The sequence below is a fragment of the Ovis aries genome, chromosome 3 (assembly GCF_016772045.2).
Source record: "Ovis aries strain OAR_USU_Benz2616 breed Rambouillet chromosome 3, ARS-UI_Ramb_v3.0, whole genome shotgun sequence".
Lineage (NCBI taxonomy): Eukaryota > Metazoa > Chordata > Mammalia > Artiodactyla > Bovidae > Ovis > Ovis aries.
The window spans coordinates 99,109,813-99,130,359 of NC_056056.1; the positions used below are offsets into that span (position 1 = coordinate 99,109,813).

At 44.8% G+C, this 20,547-nt stretch overlaps 1 protein-coding gene across 1 annotated transcript in view; it reads right to left on the reverse strand.

Moving 5' to 3' along the window:
- The window catches only part of SLC9A2 (solute carrier family 9 member A2), an 89,412-nt gene that overhangs the window by 25,285 nt on the left and 43,580 nt on the right, over positions 1 to 20,547 (reverse strand). Inside the window, exons 4-5 of the mRNA XM_027967037.2 lie at positions 10,557 to 10,774; positions 8,951 to 9,153 (exon numbers count right to left, since the gene is read on the reverse strand). Coding sequence (XP_027822838.1) covers positions 8,951 to 9,153; positions 10,557 to 10,774 — 421 coding nt within the window. The remainder of the gene's footprint in view (positions 1 to 8,950; positions 9,154 to 10,556; positions 10,775 to 20,547) is intronic.

Here is a 20,547-nt window from a genome sequence, read left to right on the forward strand (position 1 = left end):
AACTTGAATATTTAGAAGTCAAGAAAATGTTCAAAATTAACCTGGGAGAGTAAATATAACCAGAAAAATTTAGACAAAAGAGAATGGTGGTGAACTTATAGCTACCAAAATAAACTCTCAGCTAATATGTTTAAAATTATGTGATATGGATACTAAAATAGGGCAGGGTAAGGATGGGGTGAGAATGTGGGGGTCAAGGAGGATCCCCAAGTTACTTGCCTGGTGGGCAGATGGCTGCTACCACTGGGCATGAAGATTTCATGGGGTCACTGGACTTGGGGAAGGGGTGAATACATTAAGGGATGCTCCCTGACACAAATTTGATTGCTATTTCATCTCTCGGTGCATCTTTAAGTCTTTCCTTGGTGGCTCAGACAGTAAACAATCTGCCTGCAATGCTGGAGACCCAGGTTCGATCCCTGGGTCGAAGATCCCCTGGAGAAGGGAATGGTTACCCACTCCAGTATTATTGCCTAGGAAATCCCATGGATGGAGGAGCCTGGCAGGCTACAGACCACAGGATTGCCCAGAATGGGACATGACTTTGCAACTAACACTTTCACTTGATAATATAAACTGTGAGACACAGATATTTTAAAGGAGGTCGTTAATTTTGTTCCATCAACCCAGCTTCAAGCATTTTTCATCTTTAATTTTCTAAAGCGTGAATGATTTTAAGCAAATCTGGAATAAGACACCCCTTGTGTTCTACCTGTATTTCCATCTGCCACTTTGAAATAACATAGGTGACAATAACCATTTTTCAATCAACACATAATCTGCCATTTTTAACTTATGTGATTGAAAATAGGTATTAGCACATGGTTTGCAGTGATGGGTGATTTCATGAGTTTCAGATTCCATGAAGCCTCAAGGTTAATAATAGCTCTAGGGGAAAAAATCAACAAAGTCCATGCTATTTATAAAATGATATAGTGTGTTCTCAGTATACAAAGTGCTGTTTCATATGCTTTTACCTACCAGTATCCATTCAGTTAATAATAAGGCAGTGCCTTATATTTATAACAATTAAGTATTGATGAGATGCAATGGAACATTGACACTGTCTTTTTTTTTACTCCCTCACTTTATTTTTTATTTTATATTGGAGTACAGCTGATTGTTGTTGCTGTTGTTGTTCACTCGCTAAGTCATGTCCAACTCATTTGGATTCCATGGACTGCAGCACACCAAGCCTAGTATGCTTCCCTGTCCTTCACCATCTTCCAAAGTTTGCTCAAACTCATGTCCATTGAGTCAGTGATGCCATCCAACCTCTGTGGGCCCCTTCTCCTCTTGCTGTCAGTCTTTCCCAGCATCGAGGTCTTTTCCAATGAGCTGGTTCTTCACATCAGGTGGCCAAAGTATTAGAGCTTCAAGCTTCAGCATCAGTCCTTCCAATGAATATTCAAGGTTGATTTCCTTTAGGATGGGCTGATTTGATCTTGCAGTTCAAAGTGAAAATGAAAGTTACTCAGTCATGTCTGACTCTTTGCGACTCATGGACTGTCGTTGATGAAATTCTCCAGGCCAGAATATTGGAGTAGGTAGCCTTTTCCTTCTCCAGGGGATCTTCCCAACCCAGTGATCCAAACCCAGGTCTGACGGGCTACAGGAGCCTGGCAGGCTAGAGTCCATAAGGTCACAGAGAGTCGCACACACCTGAATGAACTTCGCAGGCACTTAGCACACATATTCTAGTATTACATACAGTCTTTCTCTAGTTTTCACTAGTCTTCTGCAGGTGTTTATGTTCTCTTTTTTAATTACCAAATGAGTTAATTATCAAATGGGATGAATTTGTGTATGTTCATTTTATGTCTAGCCATGTGGGTTAAAAAATAAAGAAATCCCTTAGTTTTCCAACAAACCACTGAAAGACATATTTACCAAGCACAAGTTAAATTTTCATACTTTCATGCAGCTTTGGTGCAATAGACACAATACCCTAGAGCCAGGCCTGGCAGAGAGGGGTTATGCAGTGGCCCCAAGGAACATATCAGTGCAGTGAGGTTTATTTTTCCCCTGGGCTTCCTAGATGGCTCTAGTGGTAAAGAAACCACCTGCCAAAGCAGGAGACAAAGGAGACAGGATTTTGATCCCTGGGTGGGGAGATCCCCAGAGGAGGAAATAACAGCCCACTCCAGGGTTCTTGCCTGGAGAATCCCATGGACAGAGGAGGCTGGTGGGCTACAGTCCATGGGGTCACAAAGAGTCGGACACGACTGAAGTGACTTAGCATGCATACACGTGCCATCTCTGCTTTCTGCCCACCCTCAAACCCTCACTCTTCTCCTCCCAGCAAAGTGGGAAAGAAAAAGGAACTGCTGTCTGATTAAATAAGGTGCATTCTTTGGGTTTGTTCTTTGGGAAGAATTTTCTTTTGTTTTCTTTGGAATTAAATTTTATTAAAAAAAGGGAGGGTGCTGTGGCAGGGGTGAGTGGGTATGGCTTTATATTTCTTTGATGATTTAGCAGAAAACTTCCAGAACAACTTGAAGAAACTGTTTTCATTCATTAAAAAATATTACTGTCATGCTATCCTGTATAAGGCTTTCTCACATTCCAAGTTTGATCAGAGATTCATAAATACAGTTGTACATATAGTGTTTGTTTTAGAATAATAAATACATCCTACTTACCCCATTTTAGGATGAGGTAAGTAGGGTGACAACCATAAAAGTATTCAAGGAGGAGCCTGTGAACTTGCAAATCCAGGTACTTGACAGTTCCAGACAATGACTTAACAGCTGGTTATGAAACCAGTCTACTGTGGAGGCAAAAGGAGACTCCATTCTTGCAATTCCTGTCAACCGTGCTCCTTGATGGACTTCTAGTTAATAACTGAATGAATCTGCAGAATTGTGACAATCTGCTCTATAATTATAAGGACTAACCGAATAATAATTATTGGACTCTAAAATACATTGAAAAGAGTTGAGTTTTCCTTTTTTTAAATATCATTTTACTTTATGTTATGATGAAGACAGGGAAAATCCCCAGGTTGAACACTGGCATCAGATATTGTGTTTACATACATATTTCCTCTGTATTGCCTGGGAGGGAGGTTCCATGATTCAGATCTTACAGCAAAGCAAACAGAGGCTCATGGAGGCTGTTGGAACACCGACCCAGAACAGCTTTACTCCAAAAGCTGCACTTTCCACTACTGGGCTCTAGCTCTTCTCAGTCTGGATGATCATTTGATAACCAGAGAGACAGCTTATATTGTCTATGTCATTACCAACCTCATTTAAATGAAATGGAATATACACATATGAGCAATCAGAATTGTTTACTCATTCAATGTTCTGGGTCAGATGGTCAAGAGTCTGCTTGCAATTTGGGTTCAATCCCTGGGTCAGGAAGATCCTCTGGAGAAGGGAAAGGCAACCCACTCCAGTATTCTTGCCTGGAGAATCTCAGGGACAGAGGAGCCTGGCAGTCCATAGGGTCTCAAAGAGTCAGACACGGCTGAGCACAGCACAGCACAGCAGATTTACAATGTTGAGCTATTTTGGGGTATACAGCAAAGTGTTCCCATTATACATTTACATATATCTACTCTTTTTCAGATTCTTTTCCCATATAGGTTATTACAGAGTGCTGAGCTCCTGTGTTGAATAATTCCTTATTGCTTATCTTATTTTATATACATAGTAATGTTTATATGTTAATTCTAAACTCCCAATTTATCGCTCCCACAATGAACTTATTTACAGACACACTGCTCTTTTTTAACTTGACACATTAAAAACTTTCTTAATCAGTGTTGACTACTGATATACATGGTGTTCATTCAAAGTGGATGCGCAGTCTTCTAACATGGGGAATCAAAACCTCACTTGTATCTTTTGGTTGAGCTCCAATTCCAAAAAATCCAAAATACCAACAGTGTAGTAAGAATACCTTATATTAACCACCTATGCACACACAGTCAATGAGTCAATAGTATAAATTTATCATAACATTTTTCTTTTTCCTATTGATGTCTGCTCTGATTGTAGAAGGGCAATTCTCCATCTGTCCAACCTATTCAATAGTATCTAAAATCTGAGCTTGCAATCTGTGTGTCCTCTCTCGGATTACATCTTTTTATTCAGCCTTTTTTATTTCATTTTACAAAGCCTCACCCATGGTGTTGGGGCAGGGGTCTGTTATTACACTGTGGATATTTGTGTAGATAATAAGAGCTGATAGATTCATCTCCAAACGACCCGGCTGCTACTTGCTCTAGACTGACACGGTTCTATTTTTATATTTGACACTCAGACATGACACCTTGAGCTCTGAGAGTGTGGAGAGGAGTCCGGAGCATTGACTCAGCCTGGCCAGGGCTTCCGGTGGGGTGTAAGGACAGAGCAGCAGGCTTGGGAAGAGGAGGAGAGTGACATCCTTGGTCTGACTTGTCCCCGTAACCACTCTGCCCTAAGCTGCTGTTGCAACATTAAAACGCTCAAGGCAAAATGGGTTCACTTTCTTTTTCAAATTCTTTTCCTACGTAGGCTGTTCTGTAATATTAAGATCGTTTAGAAGGGAAGAGTTACATGCATAATGGAATCACTTTGCTGCACACCTAAAAACACACTGTTTAGCACAACACTGTTGCTCAACTATACTCTGATATAAAACAAAGAGTTACACATATGGATTTAATACATATTACCATATTTAAAGTAGACAGCCAGTGGGAATTTGCTGTATGATGCAGGGAGCTCAAACCAGAGCTCTCTGACAGCCTAGAGGGTGGGATGGTGTGGGAGGTGGGAGGGAGGCTAACGAGGGAGGGGACATACATATACCTATAGCTGATTCATGTTGATATATAGCAGAAAACAATGCAATATTATAAAGCAGTCACCCTCCAATTAAAAATAATTTTTTTAAATGGATTCATTTCATAGCATCATCTCCCCACTACTCTGAGAGCAGCTACTTGGATGCTTGTGCCAAGGTTCCTGTAAACACAGTGTGAGAAGATGGAGACAGGGTCTCTGCTTCTCTCCACCCAGAGGCTCCATGCTGTCTCCCTGCATTTACGACGGGAGCTCTAACCAAACGCAGATGTCTGAACCCAATCAGTATGTTAATCAAATAAACTATACCTAACCATAACCTGGTAAAGACTATCTTCTCACAGGGGTCAGCAGAACCCCAAGGTTCTGAGCCTGTCTCTGGAGACAAGGTCCCCGGACACCCCCAGCTTCCATCACTCACCAACCTGTGCCCTGATCAGCTCGCTCTCCCTCTCTGAGCCTCAGCTTCCTCAGCTGGGAGAACCGCTGGTCTCCTTCACCAGGGCTTGTCTGGAGGATGAAATGAGATCGTGCACCTAGAATAGCCCTTGTCTCAGTAGTGTCTGACTCTTTGCAACCGCATGAACCGCAGCACGCCAAGCCTCCCTGTCCATCACCAACTCCCAGAGTTCACCCAAACCCACGTCCATCGAGTCGGTGATGCCATCCAACCATCTCATCCTCTGTCGTCCCCTTCTCCTCCTGCCCTCAATCTTTCCCATGCCCAACACAACAAGGAAGAAGTCACTGGAAGGCACTGCATGGCAAAGATGCTGGAGACAAGGACCTTGGGGGACAGCGGCCATTTCTCCACTCGGGGAAGGATCTCCCCAGGCTTCCTCTTTCCTTACCCCCCAGGCTTCCTTAGACTGAACAAACTACCGTCCACAGTGCTGGCAGGTGTGAGTGAGTGAAGGATGAACTGCTACATGGAGAGGTAACTGGAAGAATAGCAGGACATACAATACACTCACTCTGCACCGGCCACTCTAGCAGATGCTTTATTGCTTTATTTTTAAGGATTTTTTTTTTAACATGGACCATTTTTAAAGTCTTTATGAATCCGTTACAATATTGTTTCTGTTTTATGCTTTGGTTTTTTGGCCATGAGGCAGGTGGGATCTTAGCTCACTGACCAGGGATGGAACCCACACGTCCTGTACTGGAAGCCAGGAGTCTTAACCACTGAACCACCAGAGAAGTCTCGCAGGGACTTTTAGAGTTAAGACCAAACTGCTCTCGACCCCCCTGAGCCACCTTTTCCTGGCTGTGTAAACCTGGGGGAAGGTCTTCACCTGGGCTTCAGTGTCTCAGCCTCCCTGTCCATGAAATGGGAGCAAAGACAGTGATTCCTCCCAGAGTGTATGCCTTAGAACAGTTATGAGGATTTAAAGAGCTAACATCAAAGGTGCTTACGTCTGAGTCAGGCACCTAGAAAGCATTCTGTGACTACCTGGAAAATAAAATATTTTTTAAAAAATCAAACAAAACATCTCCTGGTGTTCTTACGGTGAGTGTCACTCATCACTCTTCCTCGGTCTCCTCGCCTGCCTCGTCTCCTCCCAGGGTCTTAAGGTTGGGCTGCCCCAGAGCCCAGTTACTGGTCCTCTCTTGGTTTCCTCAATGGATTTTCACCCCCTCGGTGATCACTTCCAGCTTCCCAGCTGTGGATCCCAGCCCTGTGCTGCCGACCCAGCTCCTGCCTGGACTACAGCCTCAGGTATCATCACCCCCACCCGCAGGTCTCACAGCCCCCAGCCCCTCCCACCCCGCCACCCGCAGCCCGCCTCTTCTCACGCAGGGCCAGTCGGCCCTTACGATAGTTCGGTCCCTCACGGCTCCTTTTCCCGCCACCCCACACTGAACCCATCAGGGGGTCCTGCAGGTTCCACCTTCAGAAGTCAGGTGGAACCAGGACCCCAGCCCTTTCGCCGCCTGGCCGCCATCCTCCTGCTTTGTCTGCTGACTGGCTGCACTGCCCCCTCGCCCCTTTCCCCACCGTACAGCTCATCTTCACTGTCCCTCCCCACAGCGGCCGGTGGGATGCTCTTAAAAGTGAAGCATACCCACAGCCGCACCAAACGTCCCATGCCGCTTCCATTTCACCTGGAGCAGAGCCCATGTCCTGACCCCGGCCCACCTGACCCCACATGACCCAGGACCCCAGACCCTCCCTCGCCTCCTGTGTCCCACACTGCACTCCCCTCCAGCCACGTGGTCCATGACCACACTGCCTTCAGATTGTCGTCTTTAGCCCCCTTTGCCTGGAATGTCCTTCAGCTTAGCTAATCCCTTTACCTCCTGCAAACCTTTATTCAAATGCCACGTTTTTCATTGTTGCCTTCTATGACTATTCAATCGAGAATTATAACCCTGCTCCGCCTCCCCTGGCCTGAGCCCCACTGTTTCTTTCCTTTATATTTTTTTAATGATTATTTATTTTTGATTGCACTGGGTCTTTGCTCCTTGCATGGGCCTTCTCTAGTTGCGGTGACTGGGGGCTACTCTCTAGTTAGAGTGCACAGGCTTCTCAATGCGGGATCATCTCTTGTCGCGGAGCACAGGCTTCAGGGCATTCAGACTTCAGCAGCTGTGGTGCATGGGCTCAGCAGTTGTGGCCCCCAGGCTCTGGGGCTCAGGCTTAACAGTCGTGGAGCATGGGCGTCGCTGCTCTGTGGCGTGTGGGCTCTTCCTGGACCAGGGATCCAACCTGTGTGTCCTTCATTAACAGACAGACTCTACCACTGAGCCACCTCCACCAGGGAAGACCCTACTGTTTCTTACAGTCCAGCTTCTTTCACCTTCTCATAGATTCTCATTGCCTCACCTACTAGACTGACTTTCACTGGAATAGAACCACCACAGGGTTGGGGTATTTCTGGATATTTTGCTCACTCTTGGATTCTAAAAGCCCAGAGCTCTGTCTGGCACAGAGCAGGAGCCCTAGGCATATTTTCTAAATGTGTCTGTGTTAGTCACTCAGTGGTGTCTGACTCTTTGCGACCCCATGGACTGTAGCCTACCAGACTCCTCTGGACATGGAATTCTCTGGGCAAGAATACTAGAGTGGCTTGCCATTTCCGTCTCCGATTTTCTACATGAATATCCACAAAATAGAATCTCTTAAGAGCTGGATGATTAACATAAAGTAAAAGTTTCTCAGTTGTGTCTGACTCTCTATGACCCCACGGACTATACAGTCCATGGATTCTCCAGGCCAGAGTGGGTAGCCATTCCCTTTCCAGGGGATCTTCCCAACCAGGGATTAAACCCAGGTCTCCCGCATTATTGGTGGATTCTTTACCAGATGAGCCACCAGGGAAGCCTAAAGTGGAAGTTGCTCAGATGATTAACCTAAAGAGATTGGTTAACTTGCAAAGTCAGGATCCTGACTCAGGCCCGTGCCTTCCTACCACAGTCTCTGCCCCTCCCCATGTTAAACTTGCACTCACCCCTCCCTCCATTCCACGCACAGCTCTACAGTGAACCTACATCCCAGAGCTGCTGGAAGGTCATAGCACAGCTAGCGTTAACACACACCTTTACAAGGTCAACGAGGAAGACACATGCCGAGGATTAGCAAGAGCAGTTAATAAGTTTCCAGGAGGAAGCTCAGCTCACACAGCTGTTTCCTTAAATAGTCATTCTTCTGTGCTGGCCAAGTGACCAAACTGGACTCTCTGAGGCTGCTGCACAATCCAGTGACCTGGTAAAATACTGTCTCTCTCCTGTCCTGATGACCAAAGCCTCAAGTTGTTGCTGTTGTTCAGTCACTAAGTTATGTCCAACTCCCACAGACGACAGGCCTGGAGAATTCCATGGACTATCCATGGGGGCACAAAGAGTTGGACAGGACTGAGCAACTTTCATTTCTTCTTCATAGCCCCCCAGGCTCCTCTGTCCATGGGATTCTCCAAGCAAGAATACTGGAGGAGTGGGTTGCCACTTCCTCCTCCAGGGGATGTTTCCAATCCAAGGATCGAATGCATGCCTCCTGCACTGGCAGGTGAGTTCTTTACCACTGAGCCACCAAAGCCTCAAGACACCTCAGCAACATGGCATCCTATGAGAGAAGTTCAGGATGACCCTCCAAGTGACCCTTCTTTCCTCCTGGTAAAAGGAGGGACTTTGCTGGGAGACAGAGCTCTACTCACCAGGATGAAAACGGTGAAGAATATGACCACGATTGCTGCTGTGATGAACAACTTCTTCCGGGGGAACACTGAGGACGGCAGGAGAAACACCAGCGCGAAGCAGATGGCCCCCCGGAGCCCCCCATAGGCAATGATGAACTGGTCCTTGAAGGTCAGGGGAATTGTCCGGAACCAGTTAATAACCTGAGTCAGGACGAAGACACCTGAGAAGGAAAACAAAACCGAAGGGAACGGAATGTGTCAGGCCAGGACACGGGAACAGGAAGATGAGTTTTCTGTTTCAGGGCAAAGTACAGTTAAGTCCCCAACACAGGAACTTGCAGGTTTCGAACTTTCAAAGATGTGAACGTTTGTCCCCATGTCTAACCATAAACGAGCTCACTTGTCTGGCTTACACTGTGACTTGTCAAGTGCCTGCATCCTCTACAAGGGGCTGTGGTTTTGTGCTTTAGTGTACAGCACTCTATAGACTGGGCTTCCCAGGTGGCTCAGTGGTTAAAAAAAAAAAAAAAATCTGCCTGCCAATGCAGGAGATGTGGGTTCAATCCCTGACTGGGAAGATCCCTTGGAGTAGGAAATGGCACCCCACTCCATTATTCTTGCCTGGGAAATCCCATGGACAGAGGAGCCTGCCAGGCTACAGTCCATGCAGTCGCAAAGAGTCAGACACAACTGAGCAACTAAACAACAACTCTGTAGAGTACAGTTAGTATAGTATCTTCATTTTAAGCCCAGGATGTCGTCTATGATGAGATAAAAAGAGCTACCACCTAGAAGTTACAGGATCATTTTTTCAAGAGGGTGCATAGAATTGAACACAGTAAGGAACCAGAACACGTGCGGTCAGTGTCAGGCATGAGTGAAGCTGCAGCTCGCCCTTCGTCCCCTGTTGCTGACGGTCTTTCAGCTCTACCATCTCCCACCTCCTCTCCCTCCTCCAGGAAGTAACTCTTTGTGCCTGTTCACTCGATGCCAGCCCCTGGATGCCAGCTGCTGTACTGTTACTACTGTACTTTTCAAGGTAGAGTAAGATTAAAAATATTTTCTTTATTTTTTGTGTTTGTTAGTTTTTTATTAGAACTGTTTGTGTGCAAAGTATCATAAACCTATTATAGGACAGTACTATATAGCCGATTGTGTTAGTTGGGTACCTAGGCTAACTTTGTCAGACTTACTGACAAATTGGATGTATGACCATGCTCTTTGAACCATATTAGTTCATACACAGAGGATCTACTGTATTTCAGAAGAAGCCCTTTCCTACCATCCTGGCTCACATCACTGGGTTCTGGGCCCTGTGTTGTTCCAAGACAGTGAGTGAGAACATGGAGTCATAGACACCAAGAGAGGTTAATTCCACTTAAAGCAAAAGCCATCAAAATACTCCAGGAAGAAAAAAAAAAATATGTCAGGGTGCAGGGAAAGGAGGAGGAGATGGACATGGAGAATAAGGAGGAAGAGAAGGAGCTGGAGGAAGGAGATAAGAAAGACAAGAACCTAAGATGAAGGGACATAACAAGAGCAACCGCAAGCAGAGGGAAAGAAGGAAGGACCAGTCCTTCGGTGCCAGACTCCCAGGCCCACGGAGGAGACGTGTGCTCATTACCCAGCGCCCTCCAGATCAGGCAGAAGGCCAGGGTGAAGCAGACAAAGGCCCAGTTCCACTCGTGGTTCTTCCCCACGGTGGACACGCCCATGAAGATGAAGATCAGTGTCTCGCTGACGCTGCTCAGCATCTTCATGAAGTACTTGATGGTCGTGTAGGATTTCTGAGACACGTTCTCTTCCACATACTTATTCATGGTCATCGCACAGGCCGTGATTCTGCAAGAAGAAATTAGCTTCTGTTTAAACAGGATAAATGGTCCCAATCAGAATAGGAGTCAGCAAGTAGCTGACGAGGCTGGCTCTACCCTTCTGCCCACCACTGCATCACTGACTGATTTCTGTAAGTGTCTGTAATTTGCATCCTTGTAAACCCTACTGTTTCTGGAAGTCTTCATCAATATCCAAGGCTCCAGCTTGGCTCTGCCCAGCTGTCTAGTCTCTGGATGTGGACATCAGTACAGCATCCAGGACAGCCAGCATCACAAATAAAACAAGCTCCTAATAAATTCAAAACCCATTATCTTCCTCTAACGCCAGTTCCATCTTCTTTTTTCCTCTAGTGCCACAAATGCTGCACTATTGCCTAAAATCCTAAATTTGAAACTGTGGTCACAATGGACTTCTCTTTGCACATCCTCAGTGCCCCTCACCATTTATCTGCTCACCAGTCATCTTCTGTCCCTCATCCTGCATCTCCGGGACCTACTTACTCATTGTGACTCTGATGCCCTACTTCTGGTTCTCATTTCTACTGGGTTAGCCCAAAAGTTTGTTCAAGTTTTTCCATTAACATCTCATGGAAATAATCTGAAAAAACTTTTGGACCAACCCAATGCTTATCTACTATACCCACTTCTGGGAAATTCAAAATGTATTCATAGGCTCTGAAAATCCCAAAAGGAAGGAAACTGTTTTGCTTGTTTTCCCCACATTTCCAAAACTCTGGGCCCACAGAGCTCTTTATGCTCCTTTCTCTTGACCTCTATGTTTTTAACTTTCTATTTTGCATTGGAATATAGTTGATTAACATTGTGGTGTGAGTTTCAGGCGTACAGCAAAGTGATTCAGTTATACATATAAGTGTATTTATTCTTTTTCAAATTCTTTTCCCATTTAGGTTGTTACATAATATTGTGCAGAGTTCCATATGTTACACAGTAGGTCCTTGTTAGTTGTATAGAATTTTTTAAAGTTTTTTATTGGAGTAAATAAAAGATGGCCAAGAGGCACATGAAAAGATGCTCAACATTACTAATTACTAGAGAAATGCAAATCTAAACTAGAATCAAGTTACCATCTCACACCAATCAAAATGGATATCATCAAAAAATTTACAAATAATAAATGCTGGAGAGGGTGTGGACAAAAATGAACACTCCCACCCTGTCATTGGGAACGTAAATCAGTGCAGCCACTACAGACAACAGTAAGGAGGTTCCTCAAAAAACTAACAATAGAGTGGCCGTATGACCCAGCAATCCCACTCCCAGGCACATGTCGAGAGAAAACCACAAATCAAAAAGATACAGCTGAGTGTTCACTGCAGCACTATTTATAATAGCCAAGATGTGGAAGCAACCTAACTATCCAATCACTTTTATTTTTAAAAATAAACTATCAGCTACAGAATTGAAGAACCCACCAGTGCCTCAGCACTAAAAAGCACACCTGCCGGGTGGTGGGAGGGGGGTTCAGGGTTGGGAACTCATGTATACCTGTGGCGGATTCATGTCAATGTATGGCAAAACCAATACAGTATTGTAAAGTAAAAAAAAATAAAATAAAAAACAACACCTGCCATCTCTAGGCCAGAAAGATTCTCTGGAGAACAGAACGGCAACCCACTCCAGTGTTCTGCCTGGGAAATCCCATAGACAGAGGAGAATGGCAGACTGCAGTCCATAAGGTTGCAAAGAGTAGGACACGCCTTAGCGACTAAATAACAACGGAGTATTGAAGCCCCTACTTGTCTCACACTAACCCTATTTCCCTCAGTCCCACTTGGATTTGGATTTTTTCTTTATCATTCAAGAAGTGAGTTTTGAAAGGCTAAAGAAAGTTGTTTTGTGAGCATGTTATTTATTTCCCTCTGAGATCATGCTCATGTTCATTCACTGGGAAAAATATAAACCACACAGGTGAAAAGTAATCTTTAGTTCATTCAGGGAGCGATTTAACAAAAATTTCTATTCAGAAATTATTGAAAACTACGGCTTTGCTGTAGGAATTTTAAAAATACATGAATTTTACATGAATGTTCACAGGATCATTTTCCATTGCTTTGTGTCCTTAACATGACACCGGGTGAGGCTTCTGTCTGCCAGACACCTCCCTGTAACTCAACGCTGCCTCCGACCAGCACAGGTGCGATCCTCCAGGGTGAGAAACAGCCTCAGCAGGTACCAGGGACCCAGAGCCCACGGTGCCGTTGGCAGGGAAACGTGGGCATCTTTACGAACTGGCTGCACTGTTAAGGCTGGGGACGAGTGTTCCAAGGGCCACTTTCTACCTGTCACGTATAGGTCAATGCACACGACCTCTCAAACAAAGGCCAGGAGGTATTTCACTGCAAAGAGGGATCTTTCTTTGCCACAGGGTACTCTAAGCCAGTCAAACCACCTCCCCTTCAATAACACCCTATGTACACAAAACTACAAATGAGCTTTGTTGTTGTTCGGTTGCTCAGTCGTATCTGACTCTCCGCAACCCCGTGGATTGCAGCCCTAGTTTCCCTCCAATTAGGGAGGCACACACATGACATACCTAGACAGTGTAATAAAAAGCAGAGACACCATTCTGCTGACAAAGATCCCTACAGTCAAAGCTATGGTTTTCCAGTACTCATGTACAGATGTGAGAGTTGGACCATAATGAAGGCTGAGCACAAAGAATTGATGCTTTTGAACTGTGGTGCTGGAGTAAACTCTTGAGAGTCCCTTGGACAGCAAGGAGCTCAAACCAGTCAATTATAAAGGAAATCAACCCTGAGTACTCATTGGAAGGACTGATACTGAAGCTGAAGCGCCAATTCTTTAGCCACCTGATGTAAAGAGCCAAATCATTGGTAAAGACCCCGATGCTGGGCAAGATTGAAGGCAGGAGGAGAAGGGGGCAACAGAGGGTGAGATGTTTTGATAGCACCACTTATTCAATGGACATGAGTTTGAGCCAACTCTGGGAGACGGTGAAGAACAGGGAAGCCAAGTGTACTGCAGTCCATGGGGTCACAGAGTCAGACACGGCAGCGACTGAACAACAATGACACGTGACACTCTTATATTGAATATGTGATGCTTAAGAGCCTATTCTATAGGCTGGAGGGGAAAATACGAGATTACATCTTCAACAATATAATTAAAGTTTATCTCCACAACCCAACTGGAAGCTTCATGGGGGAAAGAGTGCCATCAATGCTTATCACGGTGCCTGGCACCTCGCTAATGTATTCTCAGTCGATGACAACATGGATCCAAGGATGCCTTATTCACGGGAATGGTGGAGTATCATTGACAGATCTGTATTTCAGAAAGAAGCCATAAGTACACATGCAGGACAGATCTTGATGGGCACAACCTAGAGACTACAGTCACCTGCTTTCCCACAACGGTTGTTGGTTTTCAAAATCCACTGCAGCACTTGGTCCATATAATCTCCCCAAACAGGTCCACCTTTGAACAAGTCTTAGGTTCTATTCCATGGGACTACGTGGAGGGAGGGTACATACAGAATTCATCAGTGCCCTCCGCTTTGTTAAACCCATATTAGGGTTTAACATATTATCGCCAATTTAGAGATGGAGGAGCTAAAGCACGATAATTAGTGGGTTTTAGATTCACCAGCAGTTGAGATTTCTTTTCTTCATCACTGTCCCAATGCAGTATAGAAAAATTTCAGGCAGCTAATACTGTCTCAGCAGTCTTCAGGGGGAAACAGACTTTCTATTCTGATAATCTGTCATTGGACTGTTTCCTGAGCAGAAAACTCCAACCAACACTTTTTTCCTTACTGTACTCCACGCCTCCACCCTGGTTGGTCAGTGAAAGAACGTTCGCTTCCTTTCCACCAGCATGCAGGCTCTCCAAGCCGGGGTTGGCCCTCTTCCTCCACCGAGGCTTCCTGCATGCAGTGGTACCACGTGTATGTTCTCCTGCTGCTGGCTGAAAGTGAAAGTGTAAGCCACTCAGGCATGTCCAACTCTTTACGACCCCATGGACTGTAGCCCAGTAGGCTCCTCTGTCCATGGGATTTCCCAGGCAGGAATATTGCACTGGATTGCCATTTCCTTCTCCAGGGGATCTCCCCGACCCAGGGATCAACCCAGATCTTCTGCCTTGCAGGTGGATTCTTTCCTCTGAGCCACCTAGCTGCTGGCTGAGTCTAGCTTAATGGAGACCCAGAATCCTTCACTAGGCAGTTGGCAACTGTAGAACCAAAGAGAAAGGCCTCCATACAGAGGGTGGGTGGAGAAGGCAGACTTGTGAAGTTGTGAAGAAAAAACACAAACACACCTTGTCTGTGTTTACCTACATACCATGTAGCCATGACTCAGTTCATTCACTTTATGAATACAAGCGTTTATGTTTTTCAAGAGTGATCAATTCTCTAATTTCAATTGCAACATTGGGAGACCTATTTAGAGCTGAACTGTTTAGAATTAGAATTGTACTGATAGAAAGTCTTTGGTGTCCATGCCATGCCTGTGTGTGATCTTAAAATGTATGGATTCAGTTGCAGGAAAAGACAGCCCAAACAATAGTTGCATATTCTCCATAAAGTCTTCATCAAACATAAAAGCCTGCTCCACTAATCAGAGCCGAGCATTAGCAAAGGCGAAGGACAATTAACAAGCTTTCTCTGCACTGATTAAAGCCAGGTCTGCGGTGACTCAGGGTACACTGCATGTTCTCAGAATAAAGTACTCACTCATGTGAGGTAAATTAATTATTCCAGGGCACGGATTACTATATAACGGATCGCCTCTTCCAGTAAACCTGGCAACCCAGAGAGACTGAGTTTGACACATGAGAAAATGAAAAAAAAAAATGTTTTGCAAAGAAATATCCAACCACAAAAACTGAACAGCCTTTCTTAAAATTTCAAAATGAAATAAATTCCAACAAATATAGATGCTGGGTTATTCATGAAGTCTTGTCCATTTCATGGATTTTCCACATCTTTTGTATTTTTCTCCTTTGGATGTGTTTAATTCACCTATTATTTATAGCTCATTTTCTGGCTCCTAAAGTTTGGTCCCTGGGTCAAGAAGATCTCCTGGAGAAGGAAATGGCAACCTGCTCCAGTATTCTTGCCTGGAGAATCCCACGGACAGAGGAGCCTGGTGGGCCACAGTCCACAGGCTCGCAAGGAGTCAGAGACGATTGCAGCGACTTAACACACACAAAGCAATCATGGCTTTGAGCAAAAACACATAAGAGGCCACAGCTCATTGTCAAAAGTATGATATGAAATACAAGGCATCAAGGGACCCATGGTGTCCACTGACTCTAGTTGAGGACTGGTGATGAAGGCATGAGGGACAGGAAGACTGGACTAAGATCACAATGATGGAATTACAGTTTTCGAGCTGGAGAACGCCTGGTGGACATTGGGAGAGGGTTGCAGACAGGTATGAGGATCAGCTGCTATCCAGTGAATAGGCAGAGTGTTCCCAGGATTTAACCGAGACCCTCATCGGAGGCTGCCACCTTCTGGGAGTCTTCCTGCTCGTCACACTAGTAGCCAAGAAGTATTTCTAAAAGTGTAGTTTGTAGATCACATGATTCTGAGTAGTCCTTGGAAAAACCCAAATGCCAAGACCCCCACCTGAGACCTATGGACTCAGAATCTCTGGTGGGGCCCTGGGCTTCTGTATCCACAGCAACTTTCTCAGGTGATTTCAAAATACATTGAAGTTTGAGGAAACCAAGGGAGCCCAGGAAGAAGGTCCAGTTGAGGAAGAACGAAAAAGAAAAAGAGCTGACACTTGAATCCTGTTATTTAAAGATCTATTGGAGAGTGAAAACAAGGGCTAACATGAGATGTGAGGACTGCTGTGGATTTAATTACGCTTTGCCATCTGTTTTCCCTTCCCTTCTCACAATATTCATTATTTGCATCCGGGTATACATTCCCACCTTCTCTTGCCTAGACTAGTATGCAGGCACCTTCGCTCTGCTGCTGGACACACATTACCACGCTCCTGCCTGGACAGACTCCTCATCCCTAGGCATCTAGCAAGCCTGAGGCCCTGCCTTCTAGTTTCCACCACAGTTCTTATTGTTGTTCAGTTGCCAGGCTCCCCTGTCCTTCACTATCTCCTGGAGTTTGCTCAAATTCATGTCCATTGAGTCAGTGATGCTCTTACCCTCTGCACCCCCCTTCTCCTCCTGCCCTCAGTCTTTCCCAGCATAAGGGTCTTTTCCAATGAGTTGGCTCTTCACATCAAGTGGCCAATGTATTGGAGCTTCAGCTTCAGCATCAGTCCTTCCAATAAATATTCAGGTTTGATTTCCTTTAGGATTGATTGGTTTGATCTCCTTGCAATCCAGGAGACTCTCAAGAATTTTCTCCAGCACCACAATTTGAAAACATCAGTTCTTCTTCGGCGCTCAGCCTTCTTTATGGTCCATCTCTCACATCTATACATGACTACTGGAAAAACCACAGCTTTCATTTTACACAGAGGACTATTCAAACATTATCAGTGTCCTGAGGGATGGTGTAAAAGGGTTTAGAAGCTCTCCAATCATGGATTCACTAGAGAGCAAAAACAGAGCGAGTCACCTCCCTGCTTACAGTTTCCAAAGGCTCCCGAGTGTCTACAGAACACAGGCCAAGACTAGGCATCTGCTGGGGGTGAGGAAAGAAGACAGTGGGAGTTTGGGATTAGCAGATGCTAGCTTTTATATATAGGATGGATAAACAGCCAGGTCCTATTGTATATGATTAAGCTGGACTACTAAATAGCTTAGATATGGAAGCAACCTAAGTGTCCATCAACAGATGAATGGATAAATAAGCTGTTGTCCATATGTACAATGGAATACTGCTCAGCCACAAAAAAGAATGAACCAATGCCATCTGCAGAAATATGGATGGATCTAGAGATGATCATACGAAGAGTTTGGGATTACCAGATGCAAACTATCATATGTAGGATGGATAAATAACAAGGTCCGGCTGTATAGCACAGGGAACTATATTCAATATCCTGAAATACACCATAATGGAAAAGAATCTGAAAAGAAATATATATACATATTTATAACGGAAATATGTATATATGTATAACTGAGTCACTTCACTGTACAGCAGAAACTAAAAGAAAAGTAGGCCTGTACCTCTCTTATCATCCTAGACTCAGTTATGTGTAGGTGGTCGCTTCACCTGGGGGCCTTCTGTCTCTCCCCAGAATGCCCTTCTCTTCATCACTGAGACCAACTCGGCATCACCAGCTCCACCCCCAATATATTATTTATACGTTTGATTATCAAGGATCGAGCTTCCCTTAATGATGTATGATCGACACAGGTGGAGATGGCCATCTCTCCCAGTGAGTTTACTCTTTCTGCTTTCTTCTGCTCACAGACTCTATTGCTCATACCGCCAGCTGGTCATGAGACATAGGCTGATCCAATCACAGTTCTCCAAATCCCTGGGCCAATCACAGTCCTTCTTTCAAAATGTCTTCTGCCTGGGGCTGGCAGGGTAGATCTCTGTTAATAGGGACGAGGTTCTAGAGACAGAAAGCCCAGTGTGTCTGTGACCTTTGATGAGAAGGTAGTCATCACATGGAGAAAGACAAAACTGAAAGAGAAAGACTGTCCAGGTGGCCAGGTGACCTGGAGTCCCTGTTACCATCACACTAAGGCCAGACCTACAAGAATTTATTTATATGAGCCAATACATTCCCCCTTTATGGTGGAATCTGGTTTGATTTGGAGTTTGCCTGGTGGCTCAAAAGGTAAAAAAATCTGTCTGCATGTGCGAGAGACCCGGGTTGGATCCCTGGGTCAGGGACGATCCCTGGAGCAGGGAATGACAACCCACTCCAGTATCCTTGCCTGGAGAATTCCATGGACAGAGGAGCCTGGTGGGCTACAGTCCATAGGGTCGCAAAGAGTCAGACAAGACTTAGCAACTAAGACTTTCACTTCACTAACCCAGAGCCTCCCTCTATTGTTTCAGCTGGGCCCCTGCTTACAGAGCTCCTTTGGTGGCTCAGCAGTAAAGAATCTGCCTGCCAATGCAGGAGACACAGGCTTGATCCCTGGGTCGGGAAGATCCCTGGAGGAGAAAATGGCAACCCACTCCAGGATTACTGCCTGGGAAATCCCATGAATAGAGGAGCCTGGTAGGCAGAGGTCCGTGGGCTTTCCAAGAGTCAGACATGACTTAGCAAGTAAACAGCAACTGGTTTTGGAATTTGGATCTGCATCCATAGCTGAATTCCCTGGTCTAACACTCTCATGAAAGGAATGAAAATGTGACTTTAATCATGTGTTCAAAGCTGCCATACTCAAAAGCGTGGAGTGAGTGGTCCCTGTACGCTGCGTTTCACTGTGAGTTTTCTGAAAACAGAAATGGGAATTATTTCTCAGCGATTATATCATATTTACATTTCTGATTATAACCTTGTTTTGCCCCTTGGCCTACATAGATTTATAGCAAGTCTCAGACTCGAGAGTTTGAAAGAGGAAAATGCAACTTTAAATTGTAGGGTTTAAATCTAGGGTTTCCCTGGTGGCTCAGTGGTAAAGAATTCACCTGCCAATGCAGCAGATGTGGGTTTGATCTCTGATCGCGGAAGTTCCCAAATGCCTCGGGGCAACTAAGCCCCTGCACCGCAACTACTGAGCACGTGCTCTAGAGCCCGGGAACCACAGATCCTGCCGCCTGCGCGCCCTAGGGCCTGTGCTCTGCAACAAGAGAAGCCGCCGCAATGAGAAGCTTGCGCACCACAGCTAGAGAGGCGTCCCCGACCGCAACCAGAGAAAGCCCGTGCAAGGAGACTCAGCACGGCCGAAAAAAAAAAAATTGTTAAGCTCTAGACCAAGAGCAAGCCAGTGATGACTTGATCAACGAATCGAGTTATTCTCTACAATTTCCATGAAGCATAGACTTGAAGCAATATAATCATTTTCAGATAAAGACAAGACAAGAAACAGTTGGAAAAGCAAAGGGATGGCACAATCAGTATTATCCAGTTATGTGAAAATTGTTTAGCCATTCAGTCATGTCCGACTGTTTGCGACACCGTGGACTGCAGCACTCCAGGCTCCTCTGTCCTCCACACTCTTTCACTATGCCAAACTTTCCTTTCACTATGCGAAAATATCCATTCTTCAAATAGATCTCAGGGAATCCGCTCTTAATTCAACAAACTGTTACAGTTTCATGAAACTTATATTTACCAGGAAAATACTAGATATTTGCCTAAGAATTCTCAACCCAGCCTAAAACTCTCTCGATTAGCTGCACTCACTGAGAAGAGCAGTGGCGGATTAGTTCTAAAGAATAACCAAAAATTACCCCCAGTCCGTCTTTTAGGTAAATGTCATTCTGAGAAGGTAATGAATGGGTTTTCACAAGCTGCTTAAATACAGCATTTATTGGATTGACTATAACATGGTACATTGATACCATGGTACCAATTCTCCCTCAGAAATTTAACTTTTTTGTTTGTGTTTCATATAAACTAAAATTATTTTTCCTTCAGCACAACTGATAAACACAAGATTCCAAAAACATTTTAGGAGATGGGGAGAGACTGAGTAGCTTTAAAAATCTATCCCTGATCATCCACAACAATGGGTACTTTATTTTACTTTGGTTTTTTTGTTTTGTTTTTGCCTCCACCAAAATCAAATCTTTTTTGCGTCTACCTGGAATAAGGCTCCTTGAAAATGACCCACTTCAGAAGCCACCACAAACCTTGGATGAGAAAGACCCCAAATTATATCACTTTATTCATTTGGACTTAAATAGAA